Here is an 18489-nt window from a genome sequence, read left to right on the forward strand (position 1 = left end):
CAGCAGTCCATCTCGCTCTCCTCTCCGGGTCTCTTGGAATACCGTAGAACTTCAAGTCTCTCCGTCTATCTTCTCTGTTATTGCAACCAACCGCCACACACGCCTTCACTATTTTGATTATTAATGTTAACGAGCAGAAAAATGCCATAATTGGAGGAATTTACGTAGCGGTAATGCTTCAACACGACGAGTTGACGGACAATATGGCGCGGAGGCATGGTTGTGACGTCATGTGAGTAGGGTCTATTCAAACCAGAACAGCACTTGAAACATCACCTGTCCAAAGAGCATGAGCGCCCTCTAGCTGAGAAAAAACATTGTTACCTATGATTGGTATAATGGAGTCATTTGGTTATTGTTGCGTCATCTCATTGGTTAAACAAAATAAAGCCGATATGTAGAATAAAGAGCAAAAATTTAGCGACCCCAGTTTAGCCCAAAGTAGCGTAGTGTTTCTTCAGAGTCGTGTTTCTTCTTCACCAATCTACTCAAGTAAAAGTTAAAAGTATTGCGTGGTAATTGGGTAAAACTACTTTAAGAAGTACATTGATCCCAAAAAGTTACTGAAGAAAATAACGGAGTAAATGTAACACGTTACTACCCACCTCTGCAGGGCACGCACTTAACTCATCGGTTGTTATTGACCGTGCTAGACATCAGATCCATTTTGACTAGGAGGAGGGGCGAATGATTAAATGATTGGACATCTATTGCTGTCAATGGCATGCAATTAGTTAAATACAGTGAAAAAATAAAACGTGTTATTTGGGGTCGTCACCAGTGTATTTCGGTTTTCATTCATTTTAATGTAAAAAAAAAAAAAAAAAAAAAAGTCACTTGTCCTGGAGAGTTCAAGTGTAAACTTTTGAATAGCTGCCCAGTTATGACCATTGTCCTTAAAAGAGATAAAGGTTGCGATGTACTTTTTAATGTAATTTTTTAAATTGATGACTGATTTAAAGCTAAAGCAGAGTTTGTTTGTTTCTACTGCATAGGTGTGTTTTTTACATATAGAAAAAAGTAGGTCACTCTTGATATAATAACGATTTTCAAATCTGAAAACATAAACTTTGCAGTTTGAATTATTGACACCCCGAAATAGCTAATTTAATTAATTAATTTATTTATCTATTTAAATAACTTGGTCGCGCTTTAAGATGACGTCATTTACACACTAACCCGATTGGTCAATGATGTTTTCTGCACGCCCCACTCGACTAGACGTAGTTTCTGATTGGCTATGCGCAAAATATATATATATAAAAAAACATTTATTGAGTAAGGGAAGCTAAAATTTAGTACAAAACAATCCAGTTTAGTTTCACTTTACGCGCAGTTGTAGTGAAATTTTAAGCGTGTTAAAACATCTCCGTCGTGGCTCATTCGTACAGGATTAGTACATAGTTTATGAGTTTATAGTTTCAGTTTAAACGTGTACGTGGTCCTTGTCGTGCAAAAGTTAGCACATAGTTCTTTTTCCCCACTTAATTTATCAAAGGATATTGGTTGTCCTAATATTTTTAAAGACAAAAAGGGGAGGTAGAACGTGGAGCTTGTGGGAGCCAAAACATGCCAGTAAGGCGTTTCTGCGGTCACAGGTCTTTAGTGAAACGTTCTGAAACGCCCAAACTCTCGCATGGTTTCTGGAAGATGAACGTGTCTAAAAGTGGATACCGTGTGTTCTCCGCCAACTCCAGCACCGCGTGCACCGAGCTGGCCAAAAAGATAACTGAGTAAGTCTATCACAACGCTATTTGTTGTTTAGACTTTTCGCTACTTTGGTCTTTCACACAGAAGTGCAGTTGGCACGAGGCTCCTGTGTGTGTTTTTCTGTATACTCAATTCGTTCTCTAGACTAAAGTACGCATGCGCATGATACGAAGAAGTCGCTCGTAACACCACCAAAAAAGTGATTATTGTGCAAAACTTACCATTTTTGGCCAGGAAAAGGCATTTCGATATTTGATTACATTGTCGCACCCCGAGATGAGTGTAACTCATTCAATGCCACTGACAGTGATAGACCTCAAATCCATTTTGACTGGGACGGCTGGCATTGAGTCATAATGTTTCATTGCCATTGATGGCGATAGATTTCCAATCCAATTTGCCTTAGATGACATTATTCTACGAGTCAGAATGGATTGGACGTCTTTCGCCGTCAATGGCAGCCAGAAAGGCGTTTTGCAGTTTTGTGGCGCGTTAATAACATGGGCGCACTCTGGTGGTGGATTTTATAGCTCAATTTCTTTTCTTAAAAAGAACCCAAGAGTAAAAAATGATCTACAAAAAGACAAAACACAATATTTAGTACTATTTATTTAATCATTGTCCTGACAAGGGTCGTATAAGGCAGAGTTTAGTTCACTCCCAAGGAAAATGCAGGGCACTGATTCCGGTTCAGATTTGTCTTCCTGATTCAATTATTCATGATAATATTATGAGGTAAAGTGAAGATGCTGTATTTTCCTCTAAAACAAACATAATTTACTTATTGTTGACATACTGAATTGCTTAGTGAAAATCATGCAGTCCCAGTCGGTGGCTTCTAAGTTCAGAGAGGTGAACTGGGCGAGGTAAACATTTGCGTGCCAAGCCTTCACTCACCTGATGAGCACTGATTATTGATGCTCTGGCAAGACTGTTGCCATAATTAGCATCATGTTTTTATTAAACCACCGCAGGCACATCATAAAGTTGTGACTTGTTAAGAATGTTGTGAGCCTAATGCATATAATTTGAATGTCCCTGAAATTACGTAAAAAAATTCAGCCTCATTCTGCTAGATGCTGAAATTGAAATTATACGTCATATTAATTTGGTGCAAAAGGACTTTGCTGTGGGTCTGCCAAACACAAGAAATGTAAGAATTCACGAGCCAAATAAGGGACACCCTGCACTTCGAAAGCAAGCAAGCAACAAACTGCAAAAACAGGTTGTAACGATAACATATACAGTAGGTTCTGCATGTGTGTTGGTATGAGGACTAACCTCCACCAAAGCGTTTTTGTTGATTTTGCTTTTTTTTTTTTTTGCGCCATAACACATTTTCATGTGCCTGTTATAACGTGTAAACAGAAATTAAAGACAATTTATCTTCCCCACAGAAAGAAAGATGATTTTATTTTTGTTTTAATAGTTTATGCCAGGCTTTAAACAGTTTTTTGTATGGTGCAGTGTTGTTTTTGGCAGACCTTTTAATTTTTGTCTTTGTCTTTTGGACGATATTACTTATTAGTCTAAGTCATATTTTAGTCATCTCAAAATGTGTTTGTCTTCCTCTAGTTTTTGTTAACAAAAAAATGAAGACTAATTTTGTCTAGTTTTAGTCAACGTTTACTAAAAATATTTTCGTCTGTAAAATTAAAAAAAAAAATTTACTCCAAAAATAGAAAAATACAGTTTTACAACTATTTCGAATTAACATTGACAGACGAGCACATATTGTAGCGTCTGCAAGGACAATGCCAACTTGGAGATAATACACATTCAGCAGGAAAACAGTACATTATAGTCAATGAATTATACCCACCAGTGGCCTATACTACGAACGGAGTTCAACCTCCCCAGAAGTAATCCAGTTTACCAGCTGGTAACCGGAGTTGACAAAACCTGGTTGTCTAGTTTGTGGTCAATCGGTGCTACGACGCTGATTATGAGGTTGATTAGTCGAACCTGTGTCAAACCAGTCAGAGTAAAGGCCCAAGTACACTGCATGCGTGATCGTTGCGGTTCCGGTCCGGTTCAGTGTTGCCTGCGTGCCACGCAGTCCGTCAAAAACAGGCAAATCATACCGGCTGCTGCACGGCTGCGGTCCGCCAACCTCGTCCCCCCCGTGAGCTCTCGCGTGATCGCGCGCGATAATGTGCCATTTAAAACAACGAAAAACACACGGAGTCTATACTCATCAGAGAAGCAGAGAGAGAGCACATATTTTCTTTGCATATTGATATTTTAGTTAATCTGGAATCAAGAGACGGACATGACTGCATCATGATGAGATCAGGACAGAAAAACACACATAATAGGACACCTTGCAGCTTCCTTTTTTATATTGTCCTTATAGAAAGGATCTGCTGCATCATAAATGATTTTGTGGGTTTCCACCTCCATGATGAAGCGCTCATCATCCATCTTCGCTCGTGTTTAAACCGTGATTAGGCACCTGGGTTGTTACGTCCAGGCCCAGCTCCGCCCATTTTGCCGGATGCGTGTCTTTAAGGCCCAAGTACACCGCATGCGTGATCGTTGCGTTTCCGGTCCGAATCCGGTAAAAAATAGCGCCGGAGCCAATCCGTTCCCATTATATCCTATTGTTCAACGTATACCGGCCGCGTCAGTGCTCCGGATTGACTGCGGACCAACTCCGGCGTGCCGCATGCCCGCCGGATGGTATAGGCTATTTTCTATTTTTGCCGGACACGCATCCGACAAAATGGGCGGAGCTGGGCCTGGACGTAACAGCCCAGGTGCCTAATCACGGTTTAAACAAGAGCGAAGATGGATGACGAGCGCGTCATCATGGAGGTGGAAACCCACAAAATCATTTATGATGCAGCAGATCCTTTCTATAAGGACAATATAAAAAAGGAAGCTGCAAGGTGTCCTATTATGTGTGTTTTTCTGTCCTGATCTCATCATGATGCAGTCATGTTTGTCTCTTAATTCCAGATTAACTAAAATATCAATATGCAAAGAAAATATGTGCTCTCTCTCTCTGCTTCTCTGATGAGTATAGACTCCGTGTGTTTTTCGTTGTTTTAAAAGGCACATTATCGCGCGCGATCACGCGAGAGCTGGGGGGGGGGGGGGTTTGGCGGACCGCAGCCGCAGCCGGTATGATTTGCCTGTTTTTGACGGACTGCGTGGCACGCAGGCAACACTGAACCGGACCGGAACCGCAACGATCACGCATGCAGTGTACTTGGGCCTTTACTGCGTGTTCACATAAAAAGGGGCGGAGACCAGAGTCAAACACTACTTGTGACGATGGCACGGGCACCTTACTTCACGGAGGAGGAATGCGCGATGATCATGCGGAGCTATGAGGAATTAAAATCCACCCTCACCGCGAAATCCAACACTGCTTCGGAGAGTAGAGCGCGACGGGTCTGTTGACAGTGAATTTACGTCAATTGGCCAGTTTACCTGCTGTCAGGACAATAAAATAAGATTTGGTACGATAACAGTAAGAAATAATTTATTGCGCATCACCACATGAAGCAGGATGATTGTATGTTTAGTCCCATTGACTGCATGAATACGTATGTATGTCCTTTGAACATCTTCAGAGTAGAGGTTAGATCAGGCCCAAAAAGAATCCAGCCCGGCCCGAGCCCGATCAATTAACATGATTTGCAGGCACGAGCCCAACCCCCCCCAACCCCCAAAATTTTATGTTGTATTTGTGAGGACTCAGGAAAAGAAGGAAATGCGAGGATGCCATGCGTTGTTGCGTAAATTAAAGCCCGTCTTTTGTAACGAATTTTCACAGTTAAACAAGACTGTAAGATGCATATTCAATAAACATTTATATCTTATATATTTGTGTGTCTGTCTTATCAGTGGATTTGACATTTAATTCTCTTCGAGTTGGCAGAAAAAAAATGCAGGTTTTCTCAATGTTTAAATAGTCTACATATTTCTATGATTATTATAAATGCATTTACGCAACGAAATAACGCTGGAAAAGTTCGTCAAATATATTTCTTGTATGAGAGAAGAGCTCTGCATTAGTTTACATTCAGCGATTTCAACAATCAATTTGAAGCGTTTCCATACCCCACTACGAATCGCACGGCATACAGTGTTCTTACGCAGATATTCAGCATCACGGATGGAATGCATATATTGTCCCTGGCAAAAGAGCGCACGGACAGGCACACAATCTGCGCGGTTGTGAGGGCCTGACTTCGGCGGATTACATTAGTGACGTCCGCCTCGATCAGTTGGCACAGGTGAAGAATTCCCTCAGCTGAAAATCTATATCTTTCATGGAGAACATCTTCCGGGTACGCCAGCGGATTCTGGCGGTCTCCAAAAACCCGTGCCCTCCGAAGAGGGCCCCTCACAATCCGCGCGCCAATGTCGTATGGGTCGTCAGGTACGCTGTCATTGTCAGGAGGACACGTCCGCGGAGGAGTGCTGTTTAAATATAGCGTGGTTAACTAGAATTCTGGGGTTAAGCAAGATCTAACTCTGAGACGACCAGGTTTGGCGTGTGGCGTGTGTTGCCATGGCAACACTTCTCGGTTCCAACATATCCACCTTTCGTAGTCTCGCTTAGCTGCGAACTTAGGTCGCATGTGATGAAGTTACTCTCGAAGTTACCCTGTTAGGCCAGAAAACCGCCTTCATAGTATAGGCCACTGGAGGCCACAAACTGTATGTAAAAAAAAAAAAAAAAAAAGTTGTCCGAGAGTCTAAGGCTACGTTCATACTACAGGTCTTAATGCACGAATCCGATTTTTTGTCATATCCGTTTTTTTGGCGTGCCCGTTCAGACTGCCTTTATCCATTGAGACCGTTCAAGTATTACGCATGCGCACTAATTCGCAGTCGGACACGCGCTAAGCAAGAAGACCCGCATGCGCAGAAGCATCAAAACAAATGACAGACGTCATCCGTCATTCCAGGGATATCATATTTTGCTTTTCAAAAGGTGGACACAAATAACAGACATAAATAATCCCCGTTTAGGCTTATATTCAAAGTTTATATGGATCGATAGCATGCACGCACTGTCCGTGCACGTCACACACACATACGGGCAGTTTGTCCCGACTCTCGGCCGTGGAGGCAATGTTGAAATATTGCTCACTTGGAACAGAGAGAAAACTGAGCATTCTCAGGCTTATCCGCAACCCATTTTTATTTTTTATGACTGTTGTCAAGCGCAGCCCTTCCCCAAAAGCTAATAACGCACAGGTGCATCGCTACGGTAACGACTCTCTCGCTATTTGATGACGTAATTGCTGCATTAAATCCGATTTGCGGGACTGGACAGTACAGACCGCCGAGACAGTCTGGAAAAATGTGGCCCAGATCGGATTTAGACCACATACGAAAGTGACCCAGATCGGATTTGAAATGGTCTCGTTCTATGCGACTTGTCACGTTCAGACCGTCAAGTTAATGCCTCACTCGAGTCGGAAAAACACGAAAAAATCGGATTCGTGCATTAAGACCTGTAGTATGAACGTAGCCTAAGAGTCTAACGCTACGAGTTACATCTTAGTGCGGAGGACTAGAGACTGGAGGACACTGCACTGGTGAGTAGAGGGCGGGCGCAGCACGTCACAAGAGTGACACAAGCAGACACTGCTACGATGTGGGCTACCTACACATGAAATGTCACACATTGTGAACGCGTGATGGAAACCATTTTCATCTCGTGAGACGAAAACTGGCATTAGGCTCGTTATCTTTTAGTCTCCCAAAGCATGTTTTGAGATCGGTATTGTCTCGTCACCGTCATGAAAAAAGTGTTCGTTGACGAAATACGGTATTTTTGTTATCGTTATCGTCATCGTTGACGAAAACAACACCGTTATGGTGAAATCCAGTGTGTTCAGAGCGTAATGAAAAATTGCTCCGTTTTTAAGCCAGCCACCACTGGCAATATTTGGAACTACACGCTTTAAAAAAAAAAGTGGGGGGGTTCCTTTTTAAAAAACCGCGAGGTTGTTGGTTGTGACAACACGTTTACGTTCTCGTAATTTTTTCCCCTCCTAGACGCTTGGGTGTAGAGTTGGGCAAGTCAGCAGTATACCAAGAAGGCAATGCAGGTAAGGCCAGCAAAGATATAGTATACGTGGCTGCAGAGTCACTCACGTTTTCCAACTATTTCCTCGTGTGAACCCACTTTGATATTTACTGCATACAGAGACCAGAGTGGATGTTAAGGAGTCTGTGCGCGGACAAGATATCTTCATCATTCAGACTATTCCGAGGTAAGATGTCTTTAAGTGCTTAGGGATGGGAGATTTCCCATTTAGAACTCAAAAGAGCACAACAAAATTGCAAGAATTCATTCATTACCACTCATGCAGTCATAGTAAGTTCAGGTAGTATTACATGAATTTGTGACCACCTGAAATTGTTTCATAGCAATATTTAAGTTTGGCTCTGGAACTTTTAAGAGTGTGTTCTAGTACATTTGCCAGGGATCTTGAACTACAAAGATGATAAGAAGAGAATGAATTTTCTCCTTCCCTTGCGTATGTTTAAAATTGTAATGTCTCGTTTCGCTGAATGTGTTGTTTTGCAGGGATGTCAACACTGCCATCATGGAACTGCTTATTATGGCGTATGCACTAAAAACGTCCTGTGCCAAGAACATCATTGGGGTCATCCCTTACTTTCCTTACAGCAAACAGTGCAAAATGAGGAAAAGGGGCTCAATTGTCTGCAAACTACTGGCATCCATGCTGGCTAGAGCTGGTATGTGTACTCTGTTAATCATGTGACTAATGATATATAATTTTCTATAAAACCTAAGCACATTGTTAATACTAGTACCCAGCATTGCATGGTGCAGTTTTACACCGCAAAAGACTAAAACCAAAAATCAGTAATAAACGCGTTCTTCAATAAATGCCTCTCTAAACTGAGCATTGTTATGATTAGATTTCATGGATTGACCTTCTCTTGTTCATGTTGAAGGGCTTACTCACATCATCACCATGGACCTCCATCAAAAGGAAATCCAGGGCTTCTTCAGTTTCCCTGTTGATAACTTGAGAGCTTCCCCTTTCCTTATCCAGTACATTCAAGAAGAGGTGCATTACACATACATTACGATTATTACAATGCAGTTTTTACAATGTCAAAATAATGACATACAGTACGATAAACTGTTTTATTCTATATGTGAAAATAGTTTTAAAATCGGCCATTCATTGAAGGTGCACCTTATAGTGCGGAAAATACGGTACTCTAAATGACTCCTACCTTTGTGGTAAGAGACCAATTCAGGGTGTACTCTTAGCAACCGCATTGAGTACAAGTGTTTTTTTTTTTTTTTTTTCATTAAACTATTCAATCAGGGGAAATGTAATGAGGATTAAAAAAAAAAAAAAAGTCAGTTATTTAATTTTCCTATTTGCATGCTTACTCTGTTTCGACATGCTTTTCGCCTCTTCATTTACATAAACTTTATGTGTTGTCGCTCATATTCTTCATGCACATTATATAATATTGTATCAATGGTGTATTCCAATAGTATGGTATCACAATTTTCCAATGCAAATTCACACTCTCAAAGGATTCACATATGTTGGCTTTTTAGAATGTAATATCATATGCAAGATCAGCCTTAAGGAATAAAGTTCCTTCTTGTCTGTTCTCACGCCTCTTAGATTCCGGACTACAGGAATGCTGTCATTGTTGCAAAGTCCCCATCAGCTGCCAAGAGGTAACCAGATAATTTGTACTTCTTGTCATCTACTTTTTGCATATTTTATCATTACAAATTTCTCTTATGCTGTCGTAATGGATCATTCCTTTCCTCGTGCAAACTTATCTTCTCTTTTGGGCCGGGGCTTATTTTGTTTGTGTATATATGTCTGCTTGTTTGTCAGCTTCTTTGCTGCTTGTGTGTCTCAGGGCGCAGTCCTACGCAGAGAGACTGCGTCTCGGTTTGGCTGTCCTGCACGGCACCGCTCCCGGTATTGAGTGCAACGTGGGCGATGGGTTGTACTCTCCTCCGCCGGCTCGCACCACCATGGGACACACTGGCTTGGAGCTGCCTTGTAAGACTGTCTGTTTACACACAATTGAAGAAACTTCCATGTACGGTTCTGGCCAAAGGTATTGGCACCCCTGTAATTCTGGCCTATTATTGGCCTATAATTGGCCTATACTGTATGTAGTCTCCACTAGCTAAAAGGGACAGACAACACACATGATAAATGAACTTCATGTGAAAGACCGTTTTGCAAAGTATTTACAGTGCTGGCCAAAAGTATTGGCACCCCTGCAATTCTGTCAGATAATGTTCAATTTCTCCCAGAAAATGATTGCAATTACAAATGCTTTTGTAGTAATATCTTCATTTATTTTGCAGAAATATTTATTTATTTTGCAAAAGAGAATGGAAAAAAATCAAACCATTATAATTTTACACAAAAACTTAAAAAATGGCAGGACGGAAGTATTGGCACTCTTTGAAAAATCATGTCATGCTTCTCTAATTTGTGTAATTAATAGCACCTGTTACTTACCTGTGGCACGTAACAGGTGGTGGCAATAACTAAATCAAACTTGCAGCCAGTTAAAATGGTTTAAAGTTGACTCAACCTCTGTCCTGTGTCGTTGTGTGTACCACATTGAGCATGGAGGGAAAAATGAAGACCAAAGAACTGTCTAAGGACTTAAAAAAAAACAAAATTGTGTTGAAGCATGGGCAATCTCAAGGTTCCAAGTCCATCTCCAAAGACCTGAATGTTCCTGTGTCTACCGTGCACAGTGTCATCAATAAGTGTAAAGCCCATGGTACTGTGGCTAACCTCCCTAGATGTTGATGGAAAAGAAAAATTGACGAGAGATTTCAACAAAAGATTTTGCGGATGGTAGGTAAAGAACTTCGACTAACATCCAAACGAGTTCACGCTGTTTTGCAGTTCGAGGGCACAGCAGTGTCAACCCGTACTATCCGATGACGTCTGAATGAAAAGGGACTCTGTGGTAGGATACCCAGGAAAACTCCACTTCTGACCCAGTTATATAAAAAAGCCAAGCTGGAGTTTGCCAAAACTTACCTGAAAAAGGCAAAAAAACATTGCAAGAATGTTCTCTGGTCAAATGAGACAAAAGTAGAGCTTTTTGGGAAAACACATCAACATAGAGTTCACAGGGGAAAAAACTAGGCCTTCTAAGGAAAGAACACGGTCCCCACAGTCAAACATGGCGAAGGTTTCCTGATATTTTGGGGTTGTATTGCTACCTCTGGCACTGGACTGCTTGACCGTGTGCATGGCATTATGAAGTCTGAAGACTACCAACAAATTTTGCAGCATAATGTAGGGCCCAGTTAGACAAAGCTGGGTCTCCTTCAGAGGTCACGGGTCTTCCAGCATGGCAATGACCCAAAACACACTTCAAAAAGCCCTAGAAAATGGTTTGAGAGAAAGCACTGGAGACTTCTAAAGTGACCAGCAATAAGTCCAGACCTGAATCCCATAGAACACCTCTGGAGGGATCTGAAAATTACAGTTTGGAGAAGGCACCCTTCAAATCTGGGACCTGGAGCAGTCGACCAATGAAGAATGGTCTAAAATTCCTGCAGAGCATTGTAAGAAACTCATTGATGGATACCGGAAGCTGTTGTTTGTAGTTATTTTGTCTAAAGGTTGTGCTACCAAGTATTAGGCTGAGGGTGCCTATACTTTTGTCCAGCCCATTTTTGGAGTTTTGTGTAAAATGATAATGATTTATTAGTATTTTTTTCATTCTATTTTGTGTTTTTTCATTGCAAGCAAAATAAATAAAGATATTACTACCAAAGCATTTGTAATTGCAATCATTTTCTGGGAGAAATTGAGCATTATCTGACAGAATTGCAGGGGTGCCAGTACTTTTGGCCAGCACTGTAACTTAACAGTATGGTGTAGGAAAGTGGTCCCCAACCACTGGGCCGGGAACAGGTCCGTGGCACAATTGCTACCGGGCCAAACAGAAATAATGTATTAATGACCACATTCTGGCCTGTGACTCTTGACACACATCTATCTACTCTGTAGATATCGTAAGAAAACTGGATGTCATCATAGAAATCCATAGGAGCTAGCATCTAGCACAGGGGTGGGCAAACCGGTCCTCGAGGGCCGCAGTGGGTCCTGGTCTTTGTTCCAACTGACCCAGCACAGATAATATAACCAATGAGGTTTCAGCAGAAATGAGAAGCACCTGACTGCAATCAACTGATTGCATTTGTAAAACAGCAGATTGGTGAAAATGTGTCCCAACAAAAACCTGCACCCACTGCGGCCCTTTGTGGAATAGTTTGCCCACCCCTGATCTAGCATATTTCTATATCTATGTGCGCTTGTCCTCGATAATGACATAGGCGCATCAGATTTGTCCCGGAAATGATAAGCCCACAGGCTAGCGAAGATGACTTTAAAATCAGACATCTTTGGACAGCTTTTTTACAGGGAAAAGGCCACCTGAGGAGCCTACAAACCGTGAAGAAAACAAAAACTTCTCTGCATAATATGAGGCCAAAAGCTATCAAACGAGGCAATGAAGCTTTCAAAGGTGCTTCAATACATAAGCGACTAAGCACACTGGAAAACTTTGGAATTTTTTGAACGAAAAAAAAACAAGCATGAAGGAAAGGAACAATGACGGCCACCACATCAATAAACGCGAATGCACTGAGAGCATCATACCTCGTGGCGAACCGTATTGCCAAAGCTAAGAAACCTTTTACCATTGGAGGAGAACTAATTACGTCTGCGACCAAGAATATTTGCCATCAAGTTGTAGGAGAGGCTGCTGTTAAAAAATGTTGATTCAGTGTATGGTGAGTTACAGTATTCCTCCACTGTATGATTATTTTTAGCCCCGTCGTGTAATTTTATATTTACTGTATTTTTCTGCTACACATTGCCGGTCAATGAAAAAATGGCCCACATCACACCGGTATGTGGGGCAAAAAAGGTTGGGGATCACTGTAGGCATCTAATGAAACCTCCAAAACAATTGGTTCAAAACATACCCTACTCACTCAGGCCTATAATACAGATATAAATGCAGTATGTACAATTAAACAGACTAGCTTGTAAAGGCTCAACTAAGGCGTGAAAAATTAACCACTTCATCCACAATTAAGTGTCTCAATGCTATTTTTTAACATGTTGTTCACAACATGCTTCTCACCAATACAGGCAGCACCAGATTTCGTACACCGTTCCCTGGGATTGAACTTCCAAGTATGAAAACAATGGCTGATTGACTCATTTCTGTCTCCTGTTTGATTCGGTGTGCTTCCCTCCATGGATTGGAGTTTTATGAGGAACTCTTTTTCTTGCTTCCTTGCTTTCAGGCTTGACTGTCTTACACAGCAGCATGAAAATGTTTGGGTATACCCTTGGTATTAACCAAACGTTTGCATACAACTGTGCGTCCACTTTTTTTGGACAAGATATTGCCATTTTTTTAATGCAGGGAACTATCTCACTTGAACCACCAAGCGTGGCATCTCTCGGACAGTGGACAGGTAGTGGGCCACCCTTGATGTCTCCTTCCGTCTTAAGAACTGAAAAGACAATAATAAACTGTTCTGTAAATTTCAGCATCCACGAAAACTGCATTTTCGGGGTGAACATATACCTAGAAGATATTCTTCAGTGGTCGAAAAGTAACTCATAACTGTGCCAGATAATCACTGATGTGAACGAAGGGGCTAGAGTTAGATAATGGGGGTTGAGTGACTCATGCCAAATGCCCAAGTATGGGGGTAAGTCTCGGAAGACGCCTGGTTGTTGGTCTTTGCTGCTGTGTGTAGGTGGGGGTGTTTCAAGTCAAGTGTGGAGGGTTCTTACTTGAGTTGATGATTATTTGGATATTTCTTTATATTCTTAAATCATGAATAATTTCTTGAATTCGGGGAGCTCTGAAAATGCTCTATTTTGCAACATTGGACATCTGGGAAAAATTCCAAATAATGATCGACTCAATTTCATAAAGACGACCATGAAGCATCAAATCATTACAAAGTAGATGAAGCATGAGTGTAAATCATTCTTCGTGTTCCACTTAATTGCAGTGTAAGGTAGTACGCTAATCAAGTCTTGCATGCCTTCGCAGGTTTCTACCAAATTCCTTTTCATCAAATATCCATTCACATGAGGAATCGGTTCCTGATTGCACATTGAAGGTTCTGTCTTTTCTGCATCATAACTTGTCTTGTTTGTGTCTTTTTAGTAATGATGGCCAAGGAGAAGCCACCGATCACTGTTGTTGGAGATGTGGGAGGAAGAATCGCAATCATTATTGTAAGACAGTAAATATTGATTGTATTACTTACTTTTGACCCGTATTTTGTTTTAGAACATTCACACTTTATTATCATACATTACGTGGCTAGAAATCTGGGACCCAGTCTACCAGATTGAAAAGCCTTTTAGAAAATGGTTAACATCTAATTTGTCTCAGGATGACATCATCGACGACGTGGAGGAGTTTATCGCCGCTGCAGAGATCCTGAAGGAGCGAGGCGCCTACAAGATATTCATCATGGCAACGCACGGACTGCTGTCTGCTGATGCGCCAAGACTCATTGAAGAGTCTGCCATAGATGAGGTAAAAACCGGATTCTCAGTGTTGAGCACATAGATATGCAAATTAGGACATGGTTTGGGTTAATAAATAGTTGCAATTACATGTGTATAGACCTCACATACTTTAATTATAACCTCACTTTTGCTCATTTCCTCAATGATTCAGCATTCATTGAGAGTACACAGTGAGCCTCCATTTATTGCGGTCGGTGCATTCCTGATTCACCTATGACAGGTGAACATCTGCGATTTAATGAGACCATACACAGTATAAGATTTTTTTTTTTTTTTTTTAAAGATAGTTGTTCTAATAAAAACACACTTTTTGAATTACTCTTTGGATACTAGTGCACATTCTCACCCTGTTGCTGTCAGGAAAATGGGAGATAAGATACAAATAAGAGTCGAAGCATGCCTGATTCAAGTTTTTTGTCACCAAGAGTAAAGGTTTACCATAAAGGTAAACAATGCTTAAGCAAGCTCCATATTTTTTTTATAGTATTGAGAAAGTTGTTTGTCACTCAGAGTAAAGGTTTACTGTAACGGTAATGTAACAATGTTTAGCCAAGCTCCATATTTGTTATAGTATATTATTCAGCTAGCTTTACATTAACATGTGAAAGGATGTTGTTGGGCTAACCACAATTAGGATTAGTTGGTACAGTTCTCAAAACTTGAACACCAGTGGTGCAGCATTATGCAAATGCAAACAAAGTAATCTAATGTACTTTTAATACACGAACTAGGATAACTCTAAATCCAGACGTGCTTTTACACTGTGAAAACCCGTAGAAAAAACATTTGCTTAAAAATCTGATGCAGCAGGGGTGTGATTTATAAACACGCTAGTTTACTGTGTTCAAACTCTAGAGTTTAAAAGTGGTGCTTGCGTCCCTTCTAGGTGGTGGTGACCAACACAGTGCCCCACGAGGTGCAGAAGCTGCAATGTCCAAAGATTAAAACTGTAGACGTGAGCATGATCTTGGCTGAGGCTATTCGCCGCATCCACAACGGTGAGTCCATGGCCTACCTGTTCCGGAACATCACCGTGGACGACTGAGGCAACGCACAACAAATATTGTTCCAGTTCCAAGCAATATTTGAACAAATGTTTTCTCATATACCGACATGTACAGTATCACATGCACCCTCTTACCAAATAAAAAAACGTTCTTTTTGGGTAACATAGAGTACAATCTTTTGGTCTGTGATCAGAATTGTTTATGATATACTGGAACAGCGCAATTTGATATTTTGAAATTCAACAATATAAGGTTCTGTTCTACTACATAATACCCAGCAATGAAAATATAGTAGAGTAGAAAGCCCTAGGTAGTGTTCATCAAAAACGAGGCAGATGCTTAATTCATTAAAAGTATTTTTAATAATGGAAGCCATCATTAAATAATCAATTATTCGAACATTCAACAATGGCTAAATTAACTGCCAACCATTTTCAAAACAAAGATCCGCATATTGCTATCCATTTTAAATCATTAAGACTGATTTTCAAAAACAACAGAATACGGTATTGTGTTAGGTGACACTGCTTATACTGAACCCACCAAATACAGTGTAGTGTCTTTTTTTCCGCACTTTAGTAATCAGCAATAGTACTTGGTTTGGCTTCACCATAAACTGATCAAAATGCAGAGAAAACAAGCTGTTTGTTATAAGAAACCTATCAAGTAGAACATTGACTTTGATGCTAATGTTTTTTTTGTGTGTGTGTGATCACAAGCTATAAAACAAGTAAAAAAGACCAGGTTTAAGCATAATATCGGGCATTTTTTTTTTTTTTTTTTTTTTTTTTTTTTTTTTTTTACATCAAGTTCCTCACAAGAACTGTCATTTTTTCTCACGATCGCTCTCGCAATGTACCATCTTCCGTGACACATACAGTAAACCATACATATGCATATTCTGTTCGTGTGTGAGGTGCATAAAACTGTCCGACTTCAGGTGTTGGGATTTGTCTTTTTATTATTGTGACGAGCTGAGCGTAACTCGCTCATCTTCATCTTCAACACAAAAACTGCTGATCTCATCCTAAACCATTCAAAGTCACCATCTAGTGGGTTCTCTTCGTTTAACTGTGGTTTGCAAACCTGAATTTCATAAAAAACTGGTCGAAACCTCTTCCACACCCACCTTTTGAAAAACATGCTTGGCAAATATATTATTTGGTGGCAGTAAACAGTTGGATTGCAGGTGACGAATATAAACTTCCAGAGCTGTGACTGAGTTCCGAAATGGAAGAAGATAAACGTTGCGGTTAAGTAATGAATCAATTTAAATAAATAGCATTTTGATATTCCAACAAAAAAATAGATGCTTGAAAATGAGCTAGTATAAAAGTGCATACTATTTATTGAAAAGTATTGTATGTACAAAAGTTGACTAACTGAACCATGAGAGTGAGCTTATATATGTATTACAGGTGTTTCTAGTGACTCATTAAGCAGTAAATAAAAAGAATAATCTTGCACAGAATATTCAACAGGGATTTTAATTTATTGCAAATTGTATAACTGCCTGATTACCTTTTGAAATGGGACATTAGGATTTAATTACTCCCTGCATTTCACTCATTTTTTTATCCAGATTTCCCCCAGCAATCTGAAAGAAATAACTGTACAGACATATTCATATTCAGGCTATACAAACTTTATGATGGCATTTCAAAATATTGCAGGGTTTGTTCCTGGACCTTGAACTTGTTCTAAACGCCTCAGAGCCACTTTACTCAGCTGAGGAGCTTTGACCAAGTCCAAGGGCAAAGACTGAACCATAAACTGATAGCAAGATGCTTAAAAACAAATTAAAAACATCTTACATTATCTGTAAAGCAGACAGAGGTCCAAAAGTGGAGATGGCCCGCTTGCTGAAGACAAACACCTGTGAAGTAGAACACTGAAGCGTGTTTTAAAAGTAGAACGAAAGAGGAACTGCAGACCAACGTTTACCCGGCCGTTTCCTCAAAATTAAACAGGAAACTCACTTGGTTCTGTAGTGAGAGAGAAGGTTGAGCTTAAGCCGGTCACGGTGAGAGTAAAGGGGAACATCTGCTTCAGGAACAACTCAACGGTCTCACTTTCAAACCTGTTCAACCACTAAATCGTTTTTTATTTAGCTTACATTTAAAAGTTGTGTTCTGACTTGTCACTTCAATTTGGATGTCACACTGCTCAACTTTTTGCAGCAATCTATTGCAAAGGATGCACATGTTGTCCCTTATCGGGCAAGGAGCCAAATTAGTTTGGGCCAAAACAGAATTTCTCATTACGAGGCAGTAGAGGCACAGCCAATCAGTAAAAACTGCTCTCGTAGATATTGAAAATATTACTTCTCATTAGAGGGTAAAAACATTATACATCTGAATTTACACTGGATTTCAAATGGTGAATTTCACAATCCAAGAATAGGAATACATTAAAAGAGGTTGCTGTAAATCCAATTACATTACTACTGCAAGGTTTTAATGCAGCTCCAGATTTGTGAATATTTCTGTGGTTTCAATAATTAAACCTTAACAGTTATGATGTCATAATCTGTGTTTGTGGACTTGAATATTTTGCTTGGTTCCATGTTTTCCCTGTGTGTCTTGCTCATTTCTAACCAACCTGCCACATTGTTGTTAGACATATTCCTTGTCACCTGATCAGAGGTGGGTAGAGTAGCCAAAAATTTTACTCAAGTAAGAGTAGCATTAATTCAAAGTAATATTACCCAAGTAGACGTCCAAAAATGTACAAGTACAAGTAAAAAAGTATCCAGTGAAAAGAATAATGAGTAACATTGGAACTGTTTATTATTATTTTTTTAAACTGGTATTTTTTTCTCTCAGCTATCTATATCAATTGTAGTTATAAGGATACTGTACAATAACCCTTTACATAACCACATTAAGCCAAAGAAATACAAAAAAAAGAGGGGAAAAAAAAAAGATATGAAGCATTCTTCGTCCAAAGAGAATGATTGCCCTCTAGTGGAGAAAATGGTTCCTAGTTTGAATAGTGGATAGTTCCTTTATATTTCATTCATTCATTCATTCATGTTCCATGCCGCTTTTCCTCACGACTATTACGAAATTAAAAGGATCATATCTCCAGTTTTCCCTGGTCAATCGGTGCCAAATAAAACCAGAGAAAGAGAGAGTTTTAAATCTGCGCTTTTGAGTCATGCTTGAGGGCAGCGCTCTACG

The 18489-nt window shown here is 40.2% G+C and overlaps 1 protein-coding gene across 1 annotated transcript; it reads left to right on the top strand.

Annotated features, from left to right (window-relative positions):
* The first annotated feature begins 1264 nt into the window (after positions 1 to 1264).
* LOC130921031 (phosphoribosyl pyrophosphate synthase-associated protein 1-like) lies at positions 1265 to 15491 on the top strand. The gene is made up of 10 exons (XM_057844641.1): positions 1265 to 1733; positions 7735 to 7787; positions 7886 to 7952; positions 8270 to 8442; positions 8665 to 8780; positions 9360 to 9415; positions 9607 to 9752; positions 13930 to 14000; positions 14161 to 14307; positions 15187 to 15491. The coding sequence occupies exons 1-10, from the start codon at positions 1570 to 1572 to the stop codon at positions 15343 to 15345; spliced, it is 1152 nt and encodes a 383-aa protein (XP_057700624.1). The 5' UTR covers positions 1265 to 1569; the 3' UTR covers positions 15346 to 15491.
* Positions 15492 to 18489: the final 2998 nt, after the last annotated feature.

The sequence above is a fragment of the Corythoichthys intestinalis genome, chromosome 8 (genome assembly GCF_030265065.1).
Source record: "Corythoichthys intestinalis isolate RoL2023-P3 chromosome 8, ASM3026506v1, whole genome shotgun sequence".
In the NCBI taxonomy this organism is placed as follows: Eukaryota; Metazoa; Chordata; class Actinopteri; order Syngnathiformes; family Syngnathidae; genus Corythoichthys; species Corythoichthys intestinalis.

What these genes read in the sequence shown, in the direction of transcription:
- LOC130921031 (XM_057844641.1), top strand. Translation starts at nt 1,570, where the DNA reads ATGCCAGTAAGGCGTTTCTGCGGTCACAGGTCTTTAGTGAAACGTTCT. An exon ending in ATACCAAGAAGGCAATGCAG is followed by an intron (nt 7,788 to 7,885) that starts GTAAGGCCAGCA and finishes TACTGCATACAG; the next exon opens with AGACCAGAGTGGATGTTAAG. An exon ending in ATCCATGCTGGCTAGAGCTG is followed by an intron (nt 8,443 to 8,664) that starts GTATGTGTACTC and finishes TTCATGTTGAAG; the next exon opens with GGCTTACTCACATCATCACC.